We start from the raw sequence: 24,862 nt of genomic DNA on the forward strand, positions 1-24,862 counted from the left end.
TCTCAGAAGGCTGTGAGCACCGGAGCCCACCGACGCTTGGGTGGTCAGCGGGGGTCACGACCCTTTGATTTGTTCAGTGGTTGTCTCAATTGGGTTTATGAACACTTCGAAATGTTACTCCTTCTGTGTTTACTACTTTCAGATGAACATATGTTACTCCTTATGTGTTTACGAACATTTTGAAATGAACCCCTTGTTACTCCTTTTCTGGTTATCAACGCTTTGAAATGTTACTCCGTCATACTTTTCGTGAAAATATTTACACCATTTTTGAAAAGTTACTGCTTTTGTGTAAGAATTGTTGGCATGAGATTTATACTTTTTCTTCGAACTTACACCTTTTGTGAAAGGCCAATTTAAACCTATTTCGGATGTCACTTATACCTTTTGTGGAAAAAAAAATTCATCAAATTTACACCTTTTTCTTAACCTTATACCTTTTCGTGGAAGTGCTTATATATATTTTGAAAAGTTACTCCTTTTGTGTAAGAATTTTTGGCATAACACTTATACTTTTATGGTTATATACTCTTTCACAACAGGAGTAAGTTTGAAGAAAAAGAAAGTATAAATCTTATGAGAAAAATTATTTCACAAAAGGAGTAACTTTTCAAAAAAAAGATAAGCAGTTCCACGAAAAGGTATAAGCTGAAGCAAAAGGTGTAAATTTGATGAATTTATTTTTTCACAAAAGGTATAAGTGACTTCCGAAAAGCTTTAACTTGGGTTTCCACAAAAGGTGTATGTTCGAAGCAAAGAGTATAAATCTTATGCCAAAAATTCTTACACAAAAGGAGTAAGTGTTCATAAAAGGTGTAAATGATTTATACTTTCTTTATACTTTTCAGTAATCAGTTACGCCTTTTCTGAAATTCCTTACGCCTTTCTTGAAAACTTATACTTTTCTTGTGACCATTTACACCTTTAGTCATATAATATATTATTTTATTAATTTACCTGGAAAGTGACCTGCTTAGCAGGTCACCAATGTGTATGTTTCCAAATATTTTGATATAACCCAATACATATAAATGTGTAAATGCAAAATGGAAGGGGATAAGTGCCTTGCATACCATATGCAAGGCACACATGAGAAAAGTCCTAACAAATATTCTATTTTATTTTACTTATTACATATGCATAGGTGTACCAACGGCTAGTTATTATATATGTGAGCACCTATATTGGTGTCTTGAAACTTTGTCCTTTTTTATATCAAGTGTCTAATTATCTATATTAAAAAAACAAAAGTTAAATAACAAAATGGGATGAGACTTAGGCCTTGTTTGGGGTGTCATAAAAAAGTTAAAAAGTTATTATCTTATTTAAGTCACATCACCTCTCTACTGCACCACTTCAAACTCAATTCATATTTTATAAAAAGTTAAAAAGTACAATTCTTTAAAATATTCCAAACAACCCCTTAATTTAAGATCACAAATTTAACAAGAAAAATGAGGTTAGACCAATATATATTAAATATGTTATTTTATTTTTATTTATTTAATTTACATACGTGATATGTGTGTCATCTGCTAATATATTATCATGAAAAAAAATAAAAATAAATTATTTTAATTTTTATAAGTTTTATCGAAGGTCAAACCGAATGCCAGTCCTACCTCGGCTGTCCTGTTTGTTTCCTCCCAATTTCTTACTTTATTTTATTTTATTTTTTACAATTTTAATTAGGAGAGAGAGAAGTTACCAAAGAAACAAAAGTCGTCTATTCCAAAGCTCATCACCTGACCAAACAAACCTCTCTCGAACAAATCCTCTTTTTCTTTTCCTGTTTTGAATTTCCTTCTTCTCTAAGCTTTTCTCAACCCTCTTCCACATTTCAGATCTCTCTCTCTCTCTCTCTGTGCAACTCAACCTCACTCATGGCCGGCCGTTTCGATCGCAACCCCTTCGACGAAGATGAAGTTAATCCCTTTGCTGTAAGCTCTCTCTCTCTCTCTCTCTCTCACTCTCTCTCTCTCTCTCTGTGTGAAGAATTTTAGAGAGTTCTAGGGCTTTCTGTTCAGTCTTTGATTGGTCAATTTGTTTTGACTACATGATCGCTGTAGCTTTTCAAGTGAATTCGTTGTCTGAGCATTTAGATCTCGTCGACTGGACTTTGGTCTCTCGTCTCACCGATGAACTCATCATAAATTTTGAAATTCTACCTACCCTTTATATGTACATGTGTTTATACGATCAGTCAATATTGTGATATAGCTATTGTTGATGCATTTGCTTGTTTCATACTAACTGATTGCTTTAGCAATAATTTTTATTTTTCAGTGAATTACACTGCACAGTTATTTCCAAATTTTATTGTTGGATTAGGTGAAGTGGGATTGTTAGTGTGGTGGGGGTTGAGCGAGGGGATTACTAGTTTTGTGCTGTTAGGTTGGAGTTGTTGGATAAATTGTTTATTTGTTTGTGCAATAGAGTTGTGGTATTAGTTGGTTGGGATTGAATTAATGAATTTATGTAGAAAAACCATCATTATATAAAATTTATTTTGTTGTTTTTGTAAAATGAGGGTAAAATGGTCTTTAGCCATCTAATCATGTGAGATCCCAAACCTGACATGGGAATGCTGATTCCACCCTTTCAACTCTCATCTCCATGTCATATTGTCTCAACTAAACATGGTTTTGATTGGGACCATGGGTTAACAATCCAATCTCCCTCCCCAAACCGGTAAACAAATATAGTCCTTTGTATGATATGTCCAAAATGATTTTGGAATTGTTTCAACCATATGAGGATTTTATGGTTTAATTGCAAACAAGTTGCTTGAACTGATAATACAATAATAGCAAACCCTTTTGGATGATGCACTCATTTGGTTGCATATTTGTGCTCGGTGCTAGCTAGGTAGTCCGGGATGAAAATGTGATTCATTTGTACGTGCATTCTATATGGAATATATTTTTTGCGACACTTTTGTTGCTATGATTGGTACTTGAAGTTGATTGATATATGTGGAGATACTTCAATAGCTTTTTAATATCAGCTTACTATCAATAATTACTATTATTCAACTTCCCTTGTCAATATCATTTTACTACCAGGACCAAAAGGTAAAGCCAGCGGGGCAATCCAACTATGGTGGAGGTGCATTTTATACAACAGTAAGTTAATTTTTCTTTTTCGTTTTCTCCTTTAAAATTGTCATAGAAATTGAGTTTTTATATAATAATAATTATTATTATATATATGATGAAATACAGATATTTGATGAGCATTACTTGTTGGTTGCTCTTTGTTGGAACCTTATGCTTTTTCTTTTGAGGCTAGCATGTATGTGTAGAATAGTTTGCTATTTTATGTGCTTTCACGATTTAGTTTCCTTGGAATAGAGGGAAGTATGTGTTATGTATTGGTTTGCATATATATATATATATGAGTAGGTTGTAATGAAGAAAGAAGAGAATCCCTTCCTTAAAACTGAAAATGTTGTCCCAAATTGAGTGTGCACTTGGCACTTGGACACATGGCTTGTGGTGCTTGTATATGATCCTGATCGTGTGGTGTCATGCTGATGTCTAAGTGTGGGTTATATACACTACATTTTTTCCATTTTAAATAGTGTAATTGTCATTTACAATTACTGATAGTAACTGTTAACAACCAGTGATCTGTCACTAACTGCCATTTAGTAAGAGGCACGACTTTGTAGAAGCGCCTCTACATAATCTATAAATAACGGATTCTCATCCAAACAAAACATGGATAGCTTGTGAAAATCTAATCATTTCTACCAGAGCAAAGATACCATTGATGACATTGAAGCTTGTAAGCAGCATCCAAAAAAAGCTCCCCTTCCTTCTGCTTACAGCCTTAACTGGCTTTGTTACTATTGCTTCATTTTGATGATCTCTTGCAGTATTATTTGGAGTAATTGTTGCATTATTAAAGGTTTCTGTGAATGGACATGAAGCTTATAGCCTTGAAATGTGGTACAAGTGTGTTGGGCCGCAATTTTTTTGCTGCTTCGGAATCTTTTGATCCTGCTGGTGACGTTATATTTTTTGACATGCATTAGCAAATCATGTCTTTATTTTCACTTCCCATCAATTTCTAGGTGAATGAACAAATACCTCAATTACTTATATTGGCCAAAATATTCTAATAATTGACAACACTATAGTCAGTATCTATTCCTGTTATCACTATCATGAACCTTCTGTCCAGAGGCAGAAGTTGTATCATTTTATTCTTTGATGACTTTAACATGTATGAGTGCGTGTATTGACATTTTTTTATTTTCCATGCACTCACAATTGGGCCTGGTATGAGTAATTGACATTTTTTAATAATTGACCACACTATGTTCAGTATCTATTCCTGTTATTACTATCATGAACCTTCTGTCCAGGAGGCAAAAGTTATATCATTTTATTCTTTGATGAGTTTAACATGTACGAGTGTGTGTATTGACATTTTTTTATTTTCTATGCACTCACAATTGGGCCTGGTTTACCTGCTCATGATATTTAGGGAAGGGTTCTTTTATTGAAAATAATTTGGATCCTGTGTCTTAAGAGTGCATCTCTTTCTCTGCCATTCCTACATTTTTTTGGTAAATGCAATTCCTACTTTCTTGATAGCCATACTAAATTAAAAAGTTCAGTTCAATTCAGGAGGCAGGTTTGAAACCTGACTTGCAGAGGATCACACGCTTTTGTTTCTTTACGAAGTTACACAGAAAACTATGCATGTGTTTGTGTAGTTGCTGAAGTGGCATACTTTTACACTGTTCCATCTTTGTCATAATGTCCTGCAGCTATGCATGTTTTTAATCCAATGTGATTAGTTTTCTTGATTAACTTACTTCTATAATTTTTTATGCATGTTGTATGAGCATTTGTTCACACATCTTTTAATATATGTGGTAACACTGACTGGTTTGGTTTCTTAAAACTTGCTTGTGTCCTTGTTGGATTCTCACATTTTCTTTAAAATCTCTTGCTGGGATTTCCAGAATCCAAACTCGAGGCTTTCCCCTCTTCCTCCTGAACCTGCAGATTTCAACAACTATGACCGAAGTGCCCCAGTTGATATTCCTCTTGATTCAGCTGCGGTAGGTGCAAGTTTTGCAATTGATGAAGATGCTAAATATACATTAGGTATTTCTATTTCTTCATATGCATTCTTTCATTCTAATTGATTTTTATCATTATTTTTAATTTAGGATTTGAAAAAGAAAGAGAGGGAGCTGCAAGCTAAGGAGTCTGAATTGAGAAAGAGGGAGCAGGTACTCTGATGGAAATCGCAACTTTGCAAATATATGAACACTTCTTTAGATATGTAGACCTACCTTGCTGCATTTTTTGTTTTCCGCTTTTTTGTTCTACATGGCTTGCCATTTTTTCAAGGGGAAATTACAAGACAATGGGAAGTGGGAAAAGTTGCACAGAAAAGTTGCTTTTTTGTTCTACATGGCTGTGGTTTTGTTGCACAGAAAAAGTTGCACGTCCCATGTGTTTGTAATTAGTTTTGGTCATCTACACTGATTTGTAATTTCTCATTTTTAAAACCCTTTCTACTATTTGTAGCACATATTTTATATGGACTCTTCAAAATAAATCAAATAGGATGAGTGTGTGGGATATGTGTCCGATACTTACCATCGGACACTTCTTATATATTTGTATTTAACGCTATCTTATATGTATATATTGTTATATAATTACTATATGATACCTTTTTGACATTGTATGTTATATATAGCACCATTTTATTTCACATGACAAATTAAAAATATAAAATTATTGCTATTTTTCGCCTAGTCTGTGTATCCTTAAATTTGAGATTTGATGTGCCTGATCTCTAATTATGCATTCGTACCTGACACTCGTATCTGAGTGCATGTAACATAATTTAGCACTAGAATTCACCATGCTGTTTTGGGGTTGTTGCCGCTGAGTACAGGTCAATCATGCATGTTATAGTGGAAGTTCAATCAGGACTGTCATGCATGACTATGAGAAACTAATAAGAATGATCATAATTGCATATATTCTAATTTCTATGAACTCTGAGGGGGGTCAAATTATCAGCTCTCATCTGATGTTTATCACGAGTTATTGTCTAATACGGTATACCATGATCAGATATGCATGAGTCCAAAAATTTCTTCGTTTCTTTCTTTTCTTTTTATTTTCATGAAGATGTTTAACTGGCATTTGCTTGTATCATTTTTGCAAGAATTTGTCTATTTTTTCATCTTAGGCCTCATTTGGCATGTGCTTGTTTTAGCCTAGAAGTCAAAAAGCTACTAAAAAAATCAAAAAGTTGACAACCTATACAAAAAAGTCAAAGATTTTCTTTTCTCTACTTTTTGCACATTTTTTCGTAAAAAACCAAAAAATTACTAAAATAGCTTGTTCCCAATCGAGGCTTAATATGTTTTTCATTTAACTGCCTGTATATTTATTTTTGTAATGGGGAAGTAGTTGTGTGCCTTAGAGTGATATAGAGTGACCAAGCCATTAATCTCCCAATAAGTTCAATGGTGTCATAAGGGTTGCCATCCAGAAATATATCTTGGAACTATTCAGTTGAAGTGTCCATTTTATATGAATTATTTATGTATATTAGCAACTTTCATGGCTTATTAGATAAATGCCATTCTTATCATTGTTTTATTGAGCTATGCAGGAAGTAAAGAGGAGAGAAGATGCGGCAGCTCGAGGTGAATTTCTCTCTTGATTCTTTGTCCCCTTTTTTTTTGCACCTACTTTGCCCGTTATATATTAAGGTCAAATACTCGTGGCATTTAGACACGTACAGGGATCAATTTTTCCAGTGTGTTTTACATGAAATGTGAAGAGTTCATTGTTTTCTGACAGGATTTTTATACAAATTTGCAGGCATTTCAGTTTAATTTATGTGCTTGTTTCTTGTTTCTTGTTTATCTTTCTAATCATGGTCATTATCCCATCTTCTTCACAACAATCTATTTTTTTCCTTTTTTTTTCCCTTTTGTACTATTTTTGTTGGGTTTGGTTTGGGTGAAATCTTCACTCTGCTTCCCATTGTTGGAAACCACCTAATACAACCAAACCAAGATATTTATATTCCTTTTCTTGTTACAATGGCAAGGATTGCTTTAATCTAATGGTTGTGTTACCGACTCTCTCTCTTCTCTCTCTTTATTTTACCTTTTTCCTCTCAATACATCATATCTATCATTTTTCACGTCAAAATGGCAGAAAACAAAGTTGAATCGACACAGATGATTAGGTTTGTTGTTCTTTTAACATCAAGAGAGAGTTAGAAGGGTCCAACTCTAATCAAAGGTGACCACAATCTCAAAAGATCTTTGATTAGGAATGCAACTCAGATTTCCAATGATTTAATTTTTAAGTATTGCGTTTGTTTATAACATAATTTATATAAATAACTATAAATTCATACTTCTTTATTTTCATCTCTTTTTGTCCATTTGAATATTTGGACTTAAATTTTTATAAGAAAGAAAGACTGAGAAATGTTTAATTGCATAAAGTATTGATAATGCAAAACACAAGGATTGAATGGTTTTGGTTTGGAAATTTTGCCCACTAGTATATACAAATTAGGCGTTTCTTCCTCTCATGTTTACATCTACATTGAATTAGGGGTGGGCATCGACCAGACAAATCCAGTCTGAGTTTGGCGGGTTTAAGTTAGAAAAAACAAAGAAATCTAATGTCCAAGTCAGGTCTGGCCCGACATCGGACCTAACGTTCTATTTTATTTTATCCCAACTTCAATATCACTTTAAAACTCTTTAAAAATACGGGCTGGGTAGGCCACTGGACCGGTGCCCGCTATACCGATCCCAAACCAATTGGGCTTTTGTGTGAATCGTGAATGCATATTCAATAAGGTGCTCAAATTGAGTTATGTTTCCTCGGTCCATGGTCACTTCTCCTTGAACCCAAATCAACTAATGCATTATTATGCTATGTACAAATACTATGAATAAATTAAATTTCCTTGGCATCTTAAAATCCTATAATTCTGTCTGAAAATTTATAATTTGCCTTCTTTTGCTTTGCAGCTGGTATTGTTGTTGAAGACAAAAATTGGCCTCCATTTCTCCCAATCATCCATCATGACATCGCTAATGAAATTCCAATTCATCTACAGAGGTTGCAGTATGTTGCATTTACAACTTTTTTGGGTATGTCAACAGTCACCTTTTTTTGTTCTTACGGAAACTTCAATGTTTTTCTCATTTATTAGATGTTGGAATATTATGGCATGTAAATTTGTGTACTTGTAAACATTGGATATGCAGAAATAGGTTAAGTTTGTGAGCATGATGCTGTGGCTTTTTGTTCTTTGAAACATTGATGATCGTTTGAGACAATTTTTTGATAAATAAAGAAAATTAACCAAATGGTGTGCAAACACGTATACAAAGACTTTAGTCATTACAGAACTCATGGTTTTTAAAAAGCAGCCATTGTGGAACAGAATCTTGGGGTTCTGTTAGCGTTTGATAGTATTGGATACAAAAAAATTCATAGCCGAGCCGTTACATGACCGTTAGGACCAACTCTTGTGGTTCCATCCGTCAAACATTGTTGTCTTAATATAGTGAGTGGGTTTGGGAAGGGTATTGCCTTTATTGTAACGTCAGTAATAGAAATGAGGCCATCTGGGAGCACAATATTGCATTTATAAGATAGATTAAGTTGATTGCTTATGCATGTTGTAATGATCCTATTGCTCTTTATGTATCTAAAGCCTTCTTTAATGAGTTGTTGAAGACAAGCCCACATTCATGGTATACAAATGCTGATGCAGGATTGATAGTGTGTCTTCTATGGAATCTTGTAGCTGTTACTGCAGCATGGATTAAATTGGGAGGTTAGTCCCAAAAGAATTTTGTTCTATTATGAGCCTTTGTTTCTTATGCTCTTCCTTTGCTATAATTAAACAGATATGATGTTCTAAACATGATCTTACTTGTCTTGCTGTAGATGTAAAAATCTGGTTTCTTGCTGTTATATACTTCGTATCAGGGGTTCCACTAGCGTATGTGTTGTGGTATCGCCCACTCTATCGTGCCTCGAGGTACTACTTTTATATTCTTCATGAATTTAATTTGTAACTCCATTATTGAGCAGATTTGTCCTATCTGAATCTTTTTGACTATGAAGCACGGACACGGACACAGATACGTGGACATGTAAATTTTCAAAAAATGGGAGACACGACACATTGGGGATACGTTCAATATATAATATTATTTATTTATTATATGTATAAAATTGAAAAAAAAATAAAAAATAAAAAATAGAAAAAATAAAAAGAGGGAAAAAAGAGGGTCTCAGGTATAAATAAATAAAAAAGAGTACGGTTTTTGTTATTAAAAAAAAAGTATTTTCAATCTTTCGTGAGAAGAAAAAGAAAAAAATAAATAAAAAGAGTCTTTCATGAGAAGAAAAGGAAATAAATATATAAAAAGGGAGAGAGAGAGAGAGAGAGAGAGAGAGAGAGAGAGACGACCTTCGAAATTATGTAAGAAAAAGAAAAACGAAGCAAAGAAGGACATACCTCGATCTAGGTCTTTAATTTCACCCTCTTGAGTTTCAACATGTTCAGGTTTTTCTTCACCTTTTTTTTCTTCTCTCTTTGTCGATCAACAGGCTAGGGTTTTTGTTCATAATCGTGTCCCGAATGTGTCCAGGCATGTACCAAACGTGTCCGACTGCAAAAAATTCAAAAAAAAGAGGGACACCTCCCATAGAGTGTCTGACACGTGTCCGACGTGTGTCCATGTCCGATCCGTGTGTCCATGTCCGATCCGTGTCCGACGTGTGTCCATGTCCGATCCTTTGAAGAGGTGTCCATGCTTCATAGCTTTTTGACCGTAAGGGAGATCCATGAAGTGGCCAAGCTGCAAACATAATAAACGGGTAGGGGTGAAACCCAACCAATGCGTATATATTTTTTATCTAGTTGTGAATCAAGTTAACTTGGATGCATGAATGGCTTGTAGTTTCAGGAAGAGTCTTGAATAGATTCTAGAACTTGCAAAGATGTAATTGTCATTATTATCATTATAACTTGTGATACATGGACTCATATTAGAGTGTCGAGTATGGGTATGTGACTGGGTCAGATTCATCTAATTCTCATATCAAAGACACTAGGACACGACTAGATTTCGTATTTCTCATGTACTCTTATATTAAGGATAAAATACAAACTAAAATAGAGAATTTTTTGTATAAAATCTATATCTCATGCACAGTTATATAGTAAACTCAACTGCTTATATATGCATGTTGGGTTCATGTCCAACTAGGCATATTGGACACATATTCATACCCTTATCCAAGTATGAAGTTTCCAACACAGTTATTTCATAAATTTGGAAGAGTCCATGAAACATAGATTATTGCTGTCAATAATGTTTTGTTTTGCTTTTATTAAATGATTATTACCATATTGGAGCTTTTACATGTCATGGATCTTGCTTACAACTGCATTTTGTGGTTCTAACCTGCACATGAATCAGTTATTATACTTGACAGTATAGTGATTTTAGTTAACATCAGAACCTTTGTTACAGGACTGAAAGCGCTATGAAGTTTGGGTGGTTTTTCCTTTTCTATGCAGTAAGCTTTCAGTATTTTAATTTGGATCTGCTATGTCTACTTTAACTTGTCCTAAAGGATGCCTTATTTTTTTGCCACTGCATGCAGCTTCACATCTTATTCTGCATTTTTTCTGCGGTTGCGCCTCCTATAATTTTCAGGGGGAAATCTCTCACGTAAGTTCTCTTAAATTTTTTCCTTCTCTAATATGAAATCATACTTCGTGTAGTTTCTTTGCCAGTCATTTGGGCTTTCTTGATAACCCAGTTGTTTTGAAGTAGATTGATCTAGGACAAATTAGGGAACTAAGCCGTAGGCTGCCCATGAGTGAATTGTGGTGGGTTATGGCTCTTTGAAAGTTATTAGCGTTAGGATTCATGATATAGAAGGCGGCTTTTTTAGGTTTTATAGATGGAAGATGAGTTTTGGCTTGATTTTTAAAGTTGCAAGTTACAGGATTTCGTAAATAGTGACTAGAAATGGCTTGGATGACAACTATTGTAGTGCTTTAATGGTTTAATGGATGGCCTATAGGTGAAGGAAGGGTTTAGGGTTGATTTGGGCATGATCAGGTAGGTTTGAGGATGAAAAGGGCACTTGGGACCTGTTTGGCAAACAATTTTTTACCAACTTTTTGTTTTTTTAGAACCCCCCCCCCCCCTCCAAAAAAAAAAAAAAAAAAAAAATTATGTCACCTTGTTTGGTTGAGTTTTCAAAATTTATCCTATTTGAAAAAAAAAAAAAAAGAGTAAAAACTAAAGTTTGGTGAAAAGAAAAAAAAACAAAAAAAACACATCATTTTCATATGGTTTTCTCTTGTTTGGGGTGAAAATAATTTTTTGGTGTTTTTTATTTTTATTTTTTTATTTATCAAACTAAATTCATTTTTTGTTATAAAAAATATAACCCGAAAATAGATTTTGAGGGGTTGTTTGGGGTGTCCTAAATAAGTGCACTTTTTGTCTTTTTGGACTAAAAAATTGAGGAAAAAAATATTAATGTTTGGGTTAATTTTTTGACTTTTTATGGAAAAATGTGCATTAAAAAATTCTATAAATTAGTGTGTAGAGGAAAATTAGGATTGAGAGTTGTGCAGTCGTAATTTTTGATTTTTGCTAAATAGTGATAACTTTTTAACTTTTTGACTTTTTTTAGGATTGCCAAACTTGACCTGAAAACTCAACCAAACAATTTGGAAAATGCATTTTTAGATGACAAACTAGAAAAGGCCCAACTTTTTTTTGTAGCCGCTTTTATAGAAATAAGTCACTAACAAAACATTTTTTTAGTAGTTTGCCAAATGCATTTGCTTTTTTAGCAAATGTTTTTTTCTCAAAAAGCCAAAGAGTTACTAAACCACCCACTTATTGGGTCCTGTAAGCACTAAACTGAGAATAAAAGTTGTGAGGGAAGAAGAAACTCTTGCAATTTGTTAAATTATCAAAATATCCTGATAACTAAACCCTAATAAAATCCATCTAGCACCAAGTACATGAAAACATGACTCAAAGTGATCATAAACATAATTATACAAAGCCATGCGTGCTATACATTGTGAAATTTCAAAAGTGCCCTGCTTTTTGTCCCATCTTTTATATTAAAGATATAATTGAGTGTGGACATAATTTCTCTTTTCTGGTCTGTTTTTGCGGAGGGGAGGTAGGTGGGAAGGATTGTCTTTTACGTGTAAGGTTCTGAAAAGCAGTTGCGGTCGCCGTAACGGTGGCGGTGACGCGGTTGCGGTTGCGGGATGTAAAGGCCGTAGGGTAATGGTTGCGGTGACCGGAACCGTGAATTTTTTTATTTTTCGCACAATTTGAAAAAAACTTACCGATACGCATATTTTTTTTTCATGATCATATTTATTGGGTAAAAAATAAATATTGATCAATTTTTGTAAATTTTTAAGTATGATCTAATATATTTCATATTTTTAAATCACTATAAACTGAGTTTTTTACATTTTATTTTAATAATTAATGACTTTATATTTTATAAAAAATCAATCACTAACTATTATATATATATACATATTTTAACCAAGCCAAATAGATAATGACCACACTTATTATTATTATTATTATTATTATTATTATTATTTTCAAACAATATATAGATAGACACACACAAACAAAATGATTTAGTGATAGCAGCTGAATAAAATAACATAGGTCTTATAGTTTCAACAAATCAATAACATGTTTTTCATCTTCCCTCTTCTCTGTCTCTCTCTCTCTCTATCTCTTGCTCCTCCATTTTCTCTCTTTATCTTCCATCTTCCATCTTCTCTGTATCCTTCTTCTCCCACTTTCAGCTTTTTTTTGTGTGTTTTTTCGAAAGAAACAGTTTGGAACCGTTACGGCTGTTACGACACCATTATGACCGCTACGGCAGCCGCTACAGCCTACACACCTGTGAATCTCAATCACACTACAAAAGCGGCCGTAACGGGTGGCGGTAACCACCAAAACCGTTACGTAACGGCGTTACGTCCGCTTTTTAAAACCTTGTTTACGTGTAAGTGGTGTTTGCTAATTGAATTCAAAGTCCTATACATTGTGAGATTTCGATCCGCCTGTGTTGCAGCCAGGATTTGAATTCAGTGTTTACTGTTAAAATTTAGATTGCTTTTAAGGCTCTGGTCTCTTATTTAACTGATTATTTAGTGAATACACGCTAATGATTTCAATTTTGTGGTCCTTTGGAACAGTGGTATCCTGCCTGCAATAGATGTCATCGGTGCACATGTTATAGTCGGGGTAAGCTTGATTCCTGCACCACCATTTATCTATTCCCCCCCCCCCCCCCCCCCCCCCCCCCCCCCAATTATTTCTCTTTAATCTCATTGTTTAAATTGATTTTCGTTTGCCCAGATATTCTACTTCATTGGATTTGGGTTTTTCTGCATGGAAACAGTGCTCAGCATCTGGGTTATTCAGGTCTGATTCTTCAAAACTCTTCATTTCATCTTGCCTAGTCACAAAACAATTCTGAAGTGTACTGTGGTCATGCATCACTTTGTTTCCCTTGGTTTGTTCTGTGTCTATTTTGTTTTAAAAAATTTGTAGACAATTTACAAAATTTAATGACTTGTTATAGCTAAAAAAAAGTTGGTTGTACTTTAGAAAAAAAAAATTTCGTACATTTTTTCTTTTCTTGCCCCCTCTGGCCACCCACGGCAACTTATTTTTTTATTTATTTTTGTTTTTATTTTTACCAAAAAGAATATAAACATGTTTAATGTTTTCTGGAAACAAAAAAATAGCAAGGGTTGTTTGGGGTGTTCTAAATAAGTGTACTTTTTGTCCTTTTAGACTAAAAAATTGAGGAAAAATATTTGAATGTTTGGGTTAACTTTTTGATTTTTTATGGAAAAATGTGTATTAAAAAATTGTATAAATTAGTGTATAGGAAAAAATTAGGATTGGGAATTGTGCAGCCGTAATTTTTGACTTTTGGTGAATAGTGATAACTTTTTAACATTTTGAGTAACTTTTTGAGTAATTTTTTGACTTTTTGGCAACTTGTCAAACTTGGCCTAAGCTGTGAACAATACCTTATATTGTTTGTGTTCTCGCCCATTATGCAGCAAGTGTACATGTATTTCCGAGGCAGCGGGAAAGCTGCAGAGATGAAGCGCGAGGCTGCAAGAGGAGCAATGAGAGCTGCACTATGATAACACTCCACCAGAGAGTTAGAGAGAGAGAGCAGCCTTCGATGGACTTCGACCGCTAAAGAGCAGATACAGAGAAACCTGGATACCACAGCGAGCAATTTGTTCCGTTTGTTCCATAGTTAGTTTGCGTGCTCTTTTTTTTTTTTTTTTTTGGTTGTTGTTGTTTAGTATGTTTTACTAGGGGCTTTTATTGGAAGACTTACGAGAAATGACAGTTAGTAGGTAGAAAATATAGAAAACGTAAATGCTGTATTATCTCTGTAAATCTGTTATTTGACATTCTGGTGTGCCTGTATTTGATTTGGCTTCGTTGGGTCTATATACTGACTTTGATTGCTGCTACTGCATAATACTGACTTTGATTGCTGCTACTGCATGTTGTTATCGACTACTACGCCGTGTCGACTGGTTTGCAGGGGACTCCTAGTTTCAGCTAACCTCTACAAGACCTACTATGATCTTGAACTTTGTGTACTGGGTATAATCTTATTTATTTATTTATTTATATCTCAGAGTCGAGTTGGGTGCAACAGATGATTAGCATTGAAATTGATCCACCTTTCGCATGCAATGCTCAAGGACATGAGTTCCTTCTTCGTGCTCTGTTTGTTTGAGTGAAAAATTATTTTTCTAAGAAAAACATTCTGTCAAATGCTCTCAATATTATTTTTTTTATATTTGATTGTGACTTCAAAATTAATGTGTAATGATTCTCATATTTTAAAGTAAAATATGTATTTTCTATCACCTGACTTGTTTTTCCTGAAGGAAAATTATTTTTGTTGACTTGTTTTCTGTCATCAAATGTAAAAATTATTTTTAAAAAATTAGGTTATGCTGAAACAAACAGAACATTAGTGCTGCCTATACATTGAAATTTATATTGCAAAGTATCATAAAACATTGCTTAATTGATGCAATCTCACAAAATATGCGTTCTTATAATTTTTTTGGTGGTGCAGTGCCAGAGAACATGTCAGTTCACTTTTGAAGTTGAGCACGTGGAGAACAAAGCCAGCAAGCATGGGTAAAAAGTTAGAAAATGATCGGGTAGCATACCACAAAAAACGAACAAAGCATGTTTTTAGGATAGAGTTTTCATCCTCAAATCCCACTATTTTGTAGCCAGAAAAGCTATGGTACTAAAAAAAAATAGTTCAGACATTTACAATGTATGGTGTAGATTTAATTAGGTTGGATGGTATAAAAGAAGGGTTATCTTGTCTTAATTTTTACCATCCCTAAACCATAAATTCCTCTTTGTTCAAAAAAAAAAAAAACATAAATTCCTATTACTTTTCTCTTTAGATTTTTTGCAGAGGGAGAGGGAGAGAGAGATGGCGGTGGTTCCTCCACCTCTGCAATCTCCCTCTTCTGTCCCTCTCTCTCCATTCAATCCTCCTCTCAATCCAGATATAACATTTGTTTCACCAGTCCGACTATCACCATCTTACCTTTTTCATTCTTGAACCCAAAACTTTAAGATTTGCTTAAGATCTTTTCATAATTCGAAAGCCAACATTGATAACACATTTGTTTTATGCTAGGCGATCATTTCAATCTCAATGTTCTATTTTGATCAACGGAGGTAGAGTATTCAGATTTCAAGTTAAAGGCTGCAAAACAATGGAGTTCTAGATAAGATCGGCGACGACTTAGATCTGGTTATTTTTGTTTGGTTTTCTTAATTTTTTAGTTTGCTGATGTAATAATCCTTCCTTTGTAGATGTTTGTTTCCCTCCGTTGTGAAGGCCTTTTTCTCTTCCTTTATGAAAGCTTGGATAATTCTTTCTATGGAAGTTGTTTATCTCTTTTTGAGATATTGTGATATTGTTGTACTAAATCGATTCGATCTTTTATCGGTTTTGCAATGAAGATTTTTTTTCTTGACTTTTAATTTTTTTTAAATTTTTTTTGGGGTAAATATTATAGGTTCCTAGTATTGCTGTTTTGTCACCAATGCACTTCTATGATGTAGTGAAAATTTCAAAATACAAGAATCTCAAATGATTATGCAGGTAAAAGCACAATAGGACATGAGAGATTTTGGAGACAAATGATTTCATTTAACGCTAAGGAATATGTTTCTCCCCAAAACTTTGTAGTTCAATCATCATGTAAGTTGTAAATCAAAGTATAACGCAGCGGGTAAAACATTCAGATCATACCTTAGTTAATAGAACTTGAAGCGAAGAATCTCGTGGATAAATCACATGCTTTAAGAATGCGAACAACGAACCCAGCAGTGGAGTGATACCACAATATGAGTATTACCCACACAAGTCACAGTACAAAAAGCTTGATCGTTGTTTTAATGGAAGAGAGTTAGTATGGGAAAAACATACATTGTTTTCATTATACCATATCCCATATATCATATCAGATATGTAGGATAAATATATCATTTATCCATATAAGTTGATATGATAGATATAGATATCATGAGTGGTTATCCAAATAAGTTTTGAATTCAAATTCAAACTTACATAGATAAGGTTCAAAAGGTTCAAAGGGTCATGCCGCATGGGCACCCAATTTCTAACATCTTTCACTCGCACATAAGTTGGCATGACACTGCCACATCTCTATCTCAATCTCTCCAAAAAATGAACAATCTCATACTAGCCAATGCACCGTGCGACCGTTGAGAACACCTGCATGTTGGAGCTTTATACTAGAAGCTTAATATGAGTCAGCATAGAGACATCAACCCAAAATGAACAGAAATAGTGTCTCATGTACCCAGACCCATCTAGCTACATCGGTCCAAAAAACATCTCTAATCCCTTAAAGAGAATGTTTGACTCTCCTAGGTCTCGCATTATATTCACACCCAATCAGCATCCCATAGAGAGCGATGTGAGTTGTCGACAGTGAATATAGAGCAGAAATGTAGAACTAGATGATCTTCCCTTTACCCTCATATCATTTAATTTGAAATTGACCGCTTTTCCAGTAATGTCCCTTAAAGCCGAATCATACATGACCGCAGGCAACATACCAAAGTAGCTGAACATCAACTCCTCATCTTATGACATAGTCAAAGGTCACAAAAGGCACAAAGTGGAGTCATTTAAGAAAAAATGACTTTTAGAACTCACACAGTGAAGAAACAGGGATCGATTCTTTTACCTCGCTAACGGGTCGATAAGCACATATAGTATGAATACGTGTTACGGTGGAGTAACTCTTCCAAAAGTGTGATGTCATACTCGATACACCGTACAGATCTTAGTCTAGTCGCTTTCTAGCACCTAACCTGTAACAACCCTCATACTGTTTACTGATTAGGGACTGATTGATTACTGATAATCACCGATTACTGCTAAACGGAACTGATAATGACTGATAACTGACTGATAATTGAACTGATTAAAGTACTGAACTGACTGACTGAAATTGGAAACCGAATTGATTGAGTATATGTTAGTTAAATTGCATTCTATCTGTTTGCCTGTATGATTATCTGTTCATGCTTATATGTTTAAACTGCTAATTGAAGGCCTTATCGGCGGCCGAATTAGAAACCGATTGATGTTCCGTGACCCTCATAATTAATGTGATTTTATGGTATATTTATCTGAAAACTGATTAGGTATGATTAAATTAGATTAAAATAAGCTAATTAAAGAGTTGGACTTAATTACCGTTTTGCCCTTGAGTGGGCCACTATCTCTACACTTTGAGCTCATTATACTTGAGCCAAAAACATTTCCATCAGCCATATCTCTTGTTCTAGCCGACCTTGAGGAAGAGAGAGTGAGGGTTTGAGTAGTTCTTGAGATTTGGCTTAAACAACTTAGAGAATTGAAGGTTGATTGTTGCTTTGTGGTCCTACACTTGTAATTGAGGCTCTAGGTAAGAGAACTCAACCTTTATTGATGTGTTTGAGCTAGTTCTTGCATGATTCATGCTTCATTTGTAGAGTTAAGCCATGTTTTAGCTCATACATGATGATATAGAGCATAATCCATGCATGCATGTTGTAATGTAGAAGTTTGAGTTGAATTCATGGTAAAATGATGCATGCATGTTCATGATTTTGTAATGGTTCATGTTTTCAACTTGTTTTTGGATCAATTGGCTCCTTAGAGCATCAATTGAAGCTTTGAAATGATTTGAATTCATGCATGTTTGCATGTTCTTCATATTTTTGAAAATGGGTTTGAATATGGTTCTAATTGACTCACCTTTGGGGCTTGAATTCATAAATTGAGCTTTGAAACTTGTTATACATTGAATTTAGTGATGTTTTCCAGAATTTGGGCCCAAGAGGTCGAGTTTGGAGTGGTAGAATGCTTGGTTTGAGCTTGGGAGGCAGATCTGGAAATTCCAGATTTGGCTTCCTCGCTCGAGCGAAGGGTTCCCCGCTCGAGCGAGCACCTTTGTCCAGGGCTCCGCTCGAGCGACCATCGAGCGACCATCGCGCGTAAAATCACAGCATCCAGTATTTTTACTGTTTTGCAGACCGCTCGAGCGAAGGATTACTCGCTCGAGCGAAGCCTTTGATTTTGGACTTACGCTCGAGCGAAGAAAGTCTCGCTCGAGCGAGGCTCCTAGTTTCAGCAAACTTTGCGGAATGTTTTCTAAGTGTATTTTTGCATCCTCATCCCATCCTAGGCATTCTTAGGCCTAGTTTAAGACATTTAGATGAGGATATCGTTGTAGAACACACCTAGGCAAATTAGGGATTAAGTTATGATATTTCCCAACTGTGTAGCTTAGTGTGTGTTCAACCTGTGAACTGTGTAGGGTTGGCAACTGGGGAGACACGCTCTGGCATACTGTAGCCCAGAACTCTGTGAGTAACGATTGTGTAAAGATATGTTCACGAATGATTATTTTCTGAACAACTGAACTGTACTGTTTTCTGAACTGATTACTGTTAATTGAATGAATGTATGTCCTTTATTTCTGAACTGTACTGTGGCATCCTTAGCACCTACTGTTTACTGTTACTGTTACTGTTACAGAGATCTCTGTCGGTTCCCTCGTGGAACCACTACTGTTTACTGACTGATGGCCATCATTACTGTTCGGTCTTTTAAGACCTACTGTTACTGTTATGCTAATGGATGTACCACATATGACTGTTTACTGTACTGAACAACTGAAATACTGATTGAAGTGAACTGTTTTCATTACTGTAAGGACATTCATTCTAAACCCCTTTACGCTTTATGTTATTCACTGGGCTTTAGCTCACTGCTCATATATATATGTAGGTGTACAGGCACCAGACCGCAGCTAGAGGCGTCAGGGTTACTCCAGTCTTGTCAAGCCAGCCTTTGTGCCTCACTGCGAGGTTCCGAGTTGCCATGCTATGGCTTGGGGGTGTTTTGTTTGTTTTCCCCCTTCTGTACTGTTTTACTGTTCTGTATAGACCGAGTGTTACTGTACTGTTACATAGGGTTGAGTCCCTAGTCTGAATGATTGTAAATATTGTGTATACTGTTCTGTACTGTTTGTATATGTATGAATGCATGAAAAATCTTTTTGGCATACAGACTGTCACAGCTCATTGGACATTGTTTAATTACTGTATTGGCTTCCGCCAGGCCCTGTACTCTGTTTTACTGTATTACTGTATCTGCAGGCCTTCGGTAATCTCGGATTACTGGCCGGTTACGGTGCTAAACCCATAGGGCCGGGATTGGGTCGTGACAGAGTGGTATCAGAGCGATACTTACCACGAGTTATACCGCACACACGTGTCCAAATGAGCTATAGGGTGTCCTAGAAAAGTTATTAGGGCATCTCATGAACATGATAAGTGTGTGGTTATGTTATGACTGAATATCTGCTAATGTGTTAAACTGGTAAACAAATGACTGCTTATGTTTAAAACTGTTATAACTGCTTATAGTGAAATGGACAATGCAAATGAACCTGAGTCCTCATCTACTGAGGCAAGAATGGAAAGAATGGAAAGAATGATGGAACTGATAACTGCTAGACTTGAACAACAGAACCAACAGCCTCCTCCTCCTCCGGTACAGCCGGAACTTAATGCGAATGTGAATGATGGGGACATAATTGCTTTGACCCAGAAGTTCAGCAAAATGAAACCGCCATCCTTTCAGGGAGGCCTTGAACCGTTAAAAGCTGAAGCTTGGGTTCTGGAAACAGAGAAACTATTTGAAGTGTTTCCGTGCTCGGAAGCGAACAAGGTATTGTTAGCTACCTTCACCCTTCAAGAAGAAGCTAGAAGGTGGTGGATGTTGATCCGTGATACAAATACTATTATGACTTGGGCTCAGTTCAAGGAGTCCTTCTTTGAAAAGTACTTCCCACAATGTGTTAGGGATAGAAAAGTGACTGAATTTGAACAGCTGAAGCAGGGCACAATGACTGTTGCGGAATACGAGACGAAATTGACCGAGCTTGCTAGATATGCACCGCATATGGTGGATACGGAATATAAGAAGGCCAGAAAATTTGAAGGCGGCCTTAATGTGGCAATACTTGACCGGATAAATGTTTTGAAATTACCGACTTTTGTGGGTGTTCTCGACCGGGCATTGATGGCCGAGTCGAACATTGCAGCGGTGAAGCAATCTGAAACACCAACAACTGAATGGCATGGTAAGAGGCAGGGTTTCAAATTCAAGAAAGGCAAGCACAACCCAGCCAACAAGAAACAGAATACGGGGTTGACAACTAGCCCCAGCCAAGGGAGTGGTTTCATACCACCCTGTCCTGAGTGTGGCAAGAAGCACAAGGGGGTTTGCTACAGAATATCTGGAGCTTGTTACAGGTGTGGCAAGATGGGCCACATGGTTAAAGATTGCCCTTCTGCTCCTCAAGGCAATAGCAAAGCTGCAGCCAGCGGCGCAGCATCAAATGCTCCACCAAAGCCTAACCCTAAAGCTACCGGGAAAGAGCCTGTGAGGCAAGGCCGAGTGTTCGCACTAGTACCGGGAGATGTGCAGAATACTGAGACCGTTGTGTCAGGTATCCTCTCTATCTGTACGCAAAATGCATATGTATTGATTGATTCGGGGTCTACGCATTCTTATGTATCGCATGCTTTTTCACGGAAATTGAATAGACCCTTAGAACCTATGAACTATCTGCTGGCCGTATCATCACCCGTAGGGGGATCCATGACATGTGCCTATATGTACCCCGCATGTGAAATCATTGTTGGGGGTATGCATCTGTTTATTGATTTACTGCCATTGAACATTGATCATTTTGACGTAATATTGGGGATGGATTGGTTACAAAAATATCATGCCACTATTGACTGTGTGACCAAGCAAGTTGTTTTCCGTCCACCTGGTTTGCCTGAATTTGTGTTTAATGGGAGTGGAGTAGTACCTCCTCCGTATTTGATTTCGTCAGTGAAAGCTGTTAAATTAATTAGAAAGGGGTGTAAAGGATATCTGTGTTCTGTACTGACTGTGTCTACTGATGATAGTGTTAAAACTGATGTGAATTGCATTCCTATAGTCAGCGAATTTCCAGATGTTTTTCCAGATAATCTTCCAGGGGATTTGACTGACAGGGAGATTGAATTTACCATTGATGTGATTCCCGGAACACAACCAGTTTCTAAAGCTCCCTACCGAATGGCTCCAACTGAACTGAAAGAACTGAAAGTGCAACTGCAAGAACTGTTAGACAAAAAGTTCATCAGACCTAGCACTTCGCCATGGGGTGCTCCTGTTTTGTTTGTCAAGAAGAAAGATGGCTCACTAAGACTGTGCATTGACTACCGTGAACTGAATAAGGTAACTGTAAAGAATAAATACCCATTACCGCGTATTGATGATTTATTTGATCAGTTACAGGGTACACAAGTGTTTTCCAAAATCGATCTCCGATCGGGGTATCATCAACTGAAGGTTAAACCAGATGACATTGATAAAACTGCTTTTAGAACGAGGTATGGACATTACGAATTTTTAGTTATGCCTTTTGGAGTCACGAATGCACCAGCTGCTTTCATGGACCTCATGAACAGAATTTTTAAACCATACCTTGATGACTTTATTGTTGTATTTATCGATGACATATTGATTTACTCCAAGAGTATAGAAGAACATGAATATCATCTGAGACTTGCCCTGCAAACCTTAAGAGAACAGAAACTGTATGCTAAACTGTCTAAATGTGAATTTTGGCTTGACCATGTTATGTTTTTGGGGCATGTTGTTAGCAAAAATGGAATTTCTGTTGATCCGCAGAAAATTGAAGCTGTAGTGAACTGGCCTAGACCGACCAATGTGACTGAAGTCCGAAGCTTTTTGGGACTGGCTGGATATTACAGAAGATTTGTCAAAGATTTCTCCAGAATTGCCCTACCATTGACTCAGTTAACTCAGAAGGGGACATCATTTGACTGGACTGACCAAAGAGAATCTGCTTTTCAGGAGTTGAAAACTCGATTAGTGACTGCACCGGTTCTTACCTTACCTTCAGGTACGGATGGTTATACTGTATTTAGTGATGCTTCTCATAAGGGTCTGGGGTGTGTTTTAATGCAGAATGGGAGAGTTATTGCTTATGCTTCCCGACAACTGAGACCACATGAAAAGAACTACCCAACCCATGGTCTGGAACTTGTTGCAGTAGTATTTGCACTGAAAATCTGGCGTCACTATCTGTATGGGGTGACATGTGAAGTATACACCGACCACAAGAGCTTAAAGTATTTCTTCACACAGAAAGAACTGAACATGAGACAGCGGAGATGGCTAGAACTGATTAAAGATTATGACCTACAGATACTGTATCATCCGGGAAAAGCCAATACCGTTGCCGATGCATTGAGCCGGAAATCGATCGGAAACTTAGCATGTTTGCTTACCGGACAGAAAGAATTGCTTTGTGACCTTGAAAAATCTGAAATTGAAATTGTTCTGAGAGAACAAGGTGGAACCTTAGCTGCTATTTCTGCCCAACCAGCACTGATTGAAGAGATTAAAGAGAAACAGCAACTGGATGACTTCTTGAAAAAGATCATCGAAGAAAGAGAATCTAAGCCGAGACCGGGATTGAAATTTGAGAATAATATACTGAAGTTTCAAGAAAGACTGTGTATACCAGATGATACTGAACTAAAAAGAAGAGTTCTGCAAGAAGGCCACAATTCGAAATTGTCTATCCATCCGGGGAATACAAAAATGTACCAAGATCTGAAACAGAATTTCTGGTGGCCGGGAATGAAGAAAGGAATTGCTGATTTTGTATCCAAATGTCTTCATTGCCAACAGGTCAAAGCTGAACATCAACGACCTGCCGGACTATTGCAACCCCTACCCATACCAGAGTGGAAATGGGAGCATATCACCATGGATTTTATCGTGGGATTACCTCGCTCCAGAAAAGGTATGGATTCAATTTGGGTTATTGTTGATAGACTAACCAAATCTGCTCACTTCTTACCTGTCAAGACAACCTATAATGCGGACAAATTGGCTGTTATCTATATTGATGAAATTGTGAGACTGCATGGAGTGCCTGTGTCTATTGTTTCTGACAGGGATTCGAAGTTTACATCGAGGTTTTGGCAAAGCCTACAAACTGCACTGGGTACTGAACTGAGACTGAGTAGTGCCTATCATCCTCAGACAGATGGCCAATCGGAAAGGACCATCCAAACTCTGGAGGATTTATTGAGAATGTGTGTCCTTGATTTTCAGGGAGACTGGGAAAGTCATCTGCCATTAGCTGAATTCGCTTACAACAACAGCTACCATTCGAGTATAGGTATGGCGCCTTTCGAGGCATTGTATGGCAGGAAATGTAGGTCTCCAATTTGCTGGGCAGAAGTTGGAGATGGGCCTTTGCTTGGGCCCGAGATTGTGTATGAAACAACTGAAAAAGTGAAACTGATACAGCAAAGATTGAAAACTGCACAGAGTAGACAGAAAAGTTATGCAGATGTCAGAAGACGGGACAGAGAGTATGAAGTGGGTGATCACGTTTTTGTGAAAGTGACACCAATGAAAGGCCAGACTCGTTTTGGGGTCAAAGGCAAGTTAGCACCGAGATACGTCGGACCATATGAGATCATTGAGAAAATCAATCCGGTGGCGTATCAAGTTGCGCTTCCTCCTGAAATGGAGCATATGCATAACGTCTTCCACATTTCCATGTTGAGAGACTACCTCCGGGATCCCTTCCATGTGATTGAGCCTACTCGGATAGTGTTGAGTGATGACTACACGTACGAGGAATGGCCTATACAGATTGTAAACCGACGGATCAAGAAACTGAGGAACAAAGAGATCCCGCTAGTAAAAGTTGACTCGCAAAACCATGGTGGCGTGTATGCCACTTGGGAAAGGGAAGATGACATGGCCAAACGATATCCTGAACTGTTTCCACTGAATCCTGTTTTCTTCCAGAATGAAGGTAACTCGAGTTTAGAGGACTAAACTCTTTATAAGGAGGGGAGACTGTAACAACCCTCATACTGTTTACTGATTAGGGACTGATTGATTACTGATAATCACCGATTACTGCTAAACGGAACTGATAATGACTGATAACTGACTGATAATTGAACTGATTAAAGTACTGAACTGACTGACTGAAATTGGAAACCGAATTGATTGAGTATATGTTAGTTAAATTGCAT

General features: G+C 36.4%; 1 protein-coding gene across 1 annotated transcript; it reads left to right on the forward strand.

The window, feature by feature from the left end:
* Positions 1-1,615: 1,615 nt before the first annotated feature.
* LOC114296238 (secretory carrier-associated membrane protein 2) lies at positions 1,616-14,618 on the forward strand. Its single transcript, XM_028240524.2, has 13 exons — positions 1,616-1,940; positions 3,066-3,125; positions 4,979-5,077; positions 5,189-5,251; positions 6,658-6,691; positions 8,045-8,167; positions 8,797-8,859; positions 8,973-9,066; positions 10,571-10,616; positions 10,704-10,771; positions 13,306-13,354; positions 13,469-13,534; positions 14,185-14,618. The coding sequence occupies exons 1-13, from the start codon at positions 1,884-1,886 to the stop codon at positions 14,269-14,271; spliced, it is 909 nt and encodes a 302-aa protein (XP_028096325.1). The 5' UTR covers positions 1,616-1,883; the 3' UTR covers positions 14,272-14,618.
* The last annotated feature ends 10,244 nt before the right edge of the window (positions 14,619-24,862 follow it).

This window comes from Camellia sinensis, chromosome 9 (assembly GCF_055761805.1).
Source record: "Camellia sinensis isolate YWXY chromosome 9, ASM5576180v1, whole genome shotgun sequence".
In the NCBI taxonomy this organism is placed as follows: domain Eukaryota; kingdom Viridiplantae; phylum Streptophyta; class Magnoliopsida; order Ericales; family Theaceae; genus Camellia; species Camellia sinensis.

What these genes read in the sequence shown, in the direction of transcription:
- LOC114296238 (XM_028240524.2), top strand. Translation starts at nt 1,884, where the DNA reads ATGGCCGGCCGTTTCGATCGCAACCCCTTCGACGAAGATGAAGTTAAT. An exon ending in GGTTTTTCCTTTTCTATGCA is followed by an intron (nt 10,617 to 10,703) that starts GTAAGCTTTCAG and finishes CACTGCATGCAG; the next exon opens with CTTCACATCTTATTCTGCAT. An exon ending in TCAGCATCTGGGTTATTCAG is followed by an intron (nt 13,535 to 14,184) that starts GTCTGATTCTTC and finishes CCCATTATGCAG; the next exon opens with CAAGTGTACATGTATTTCCG.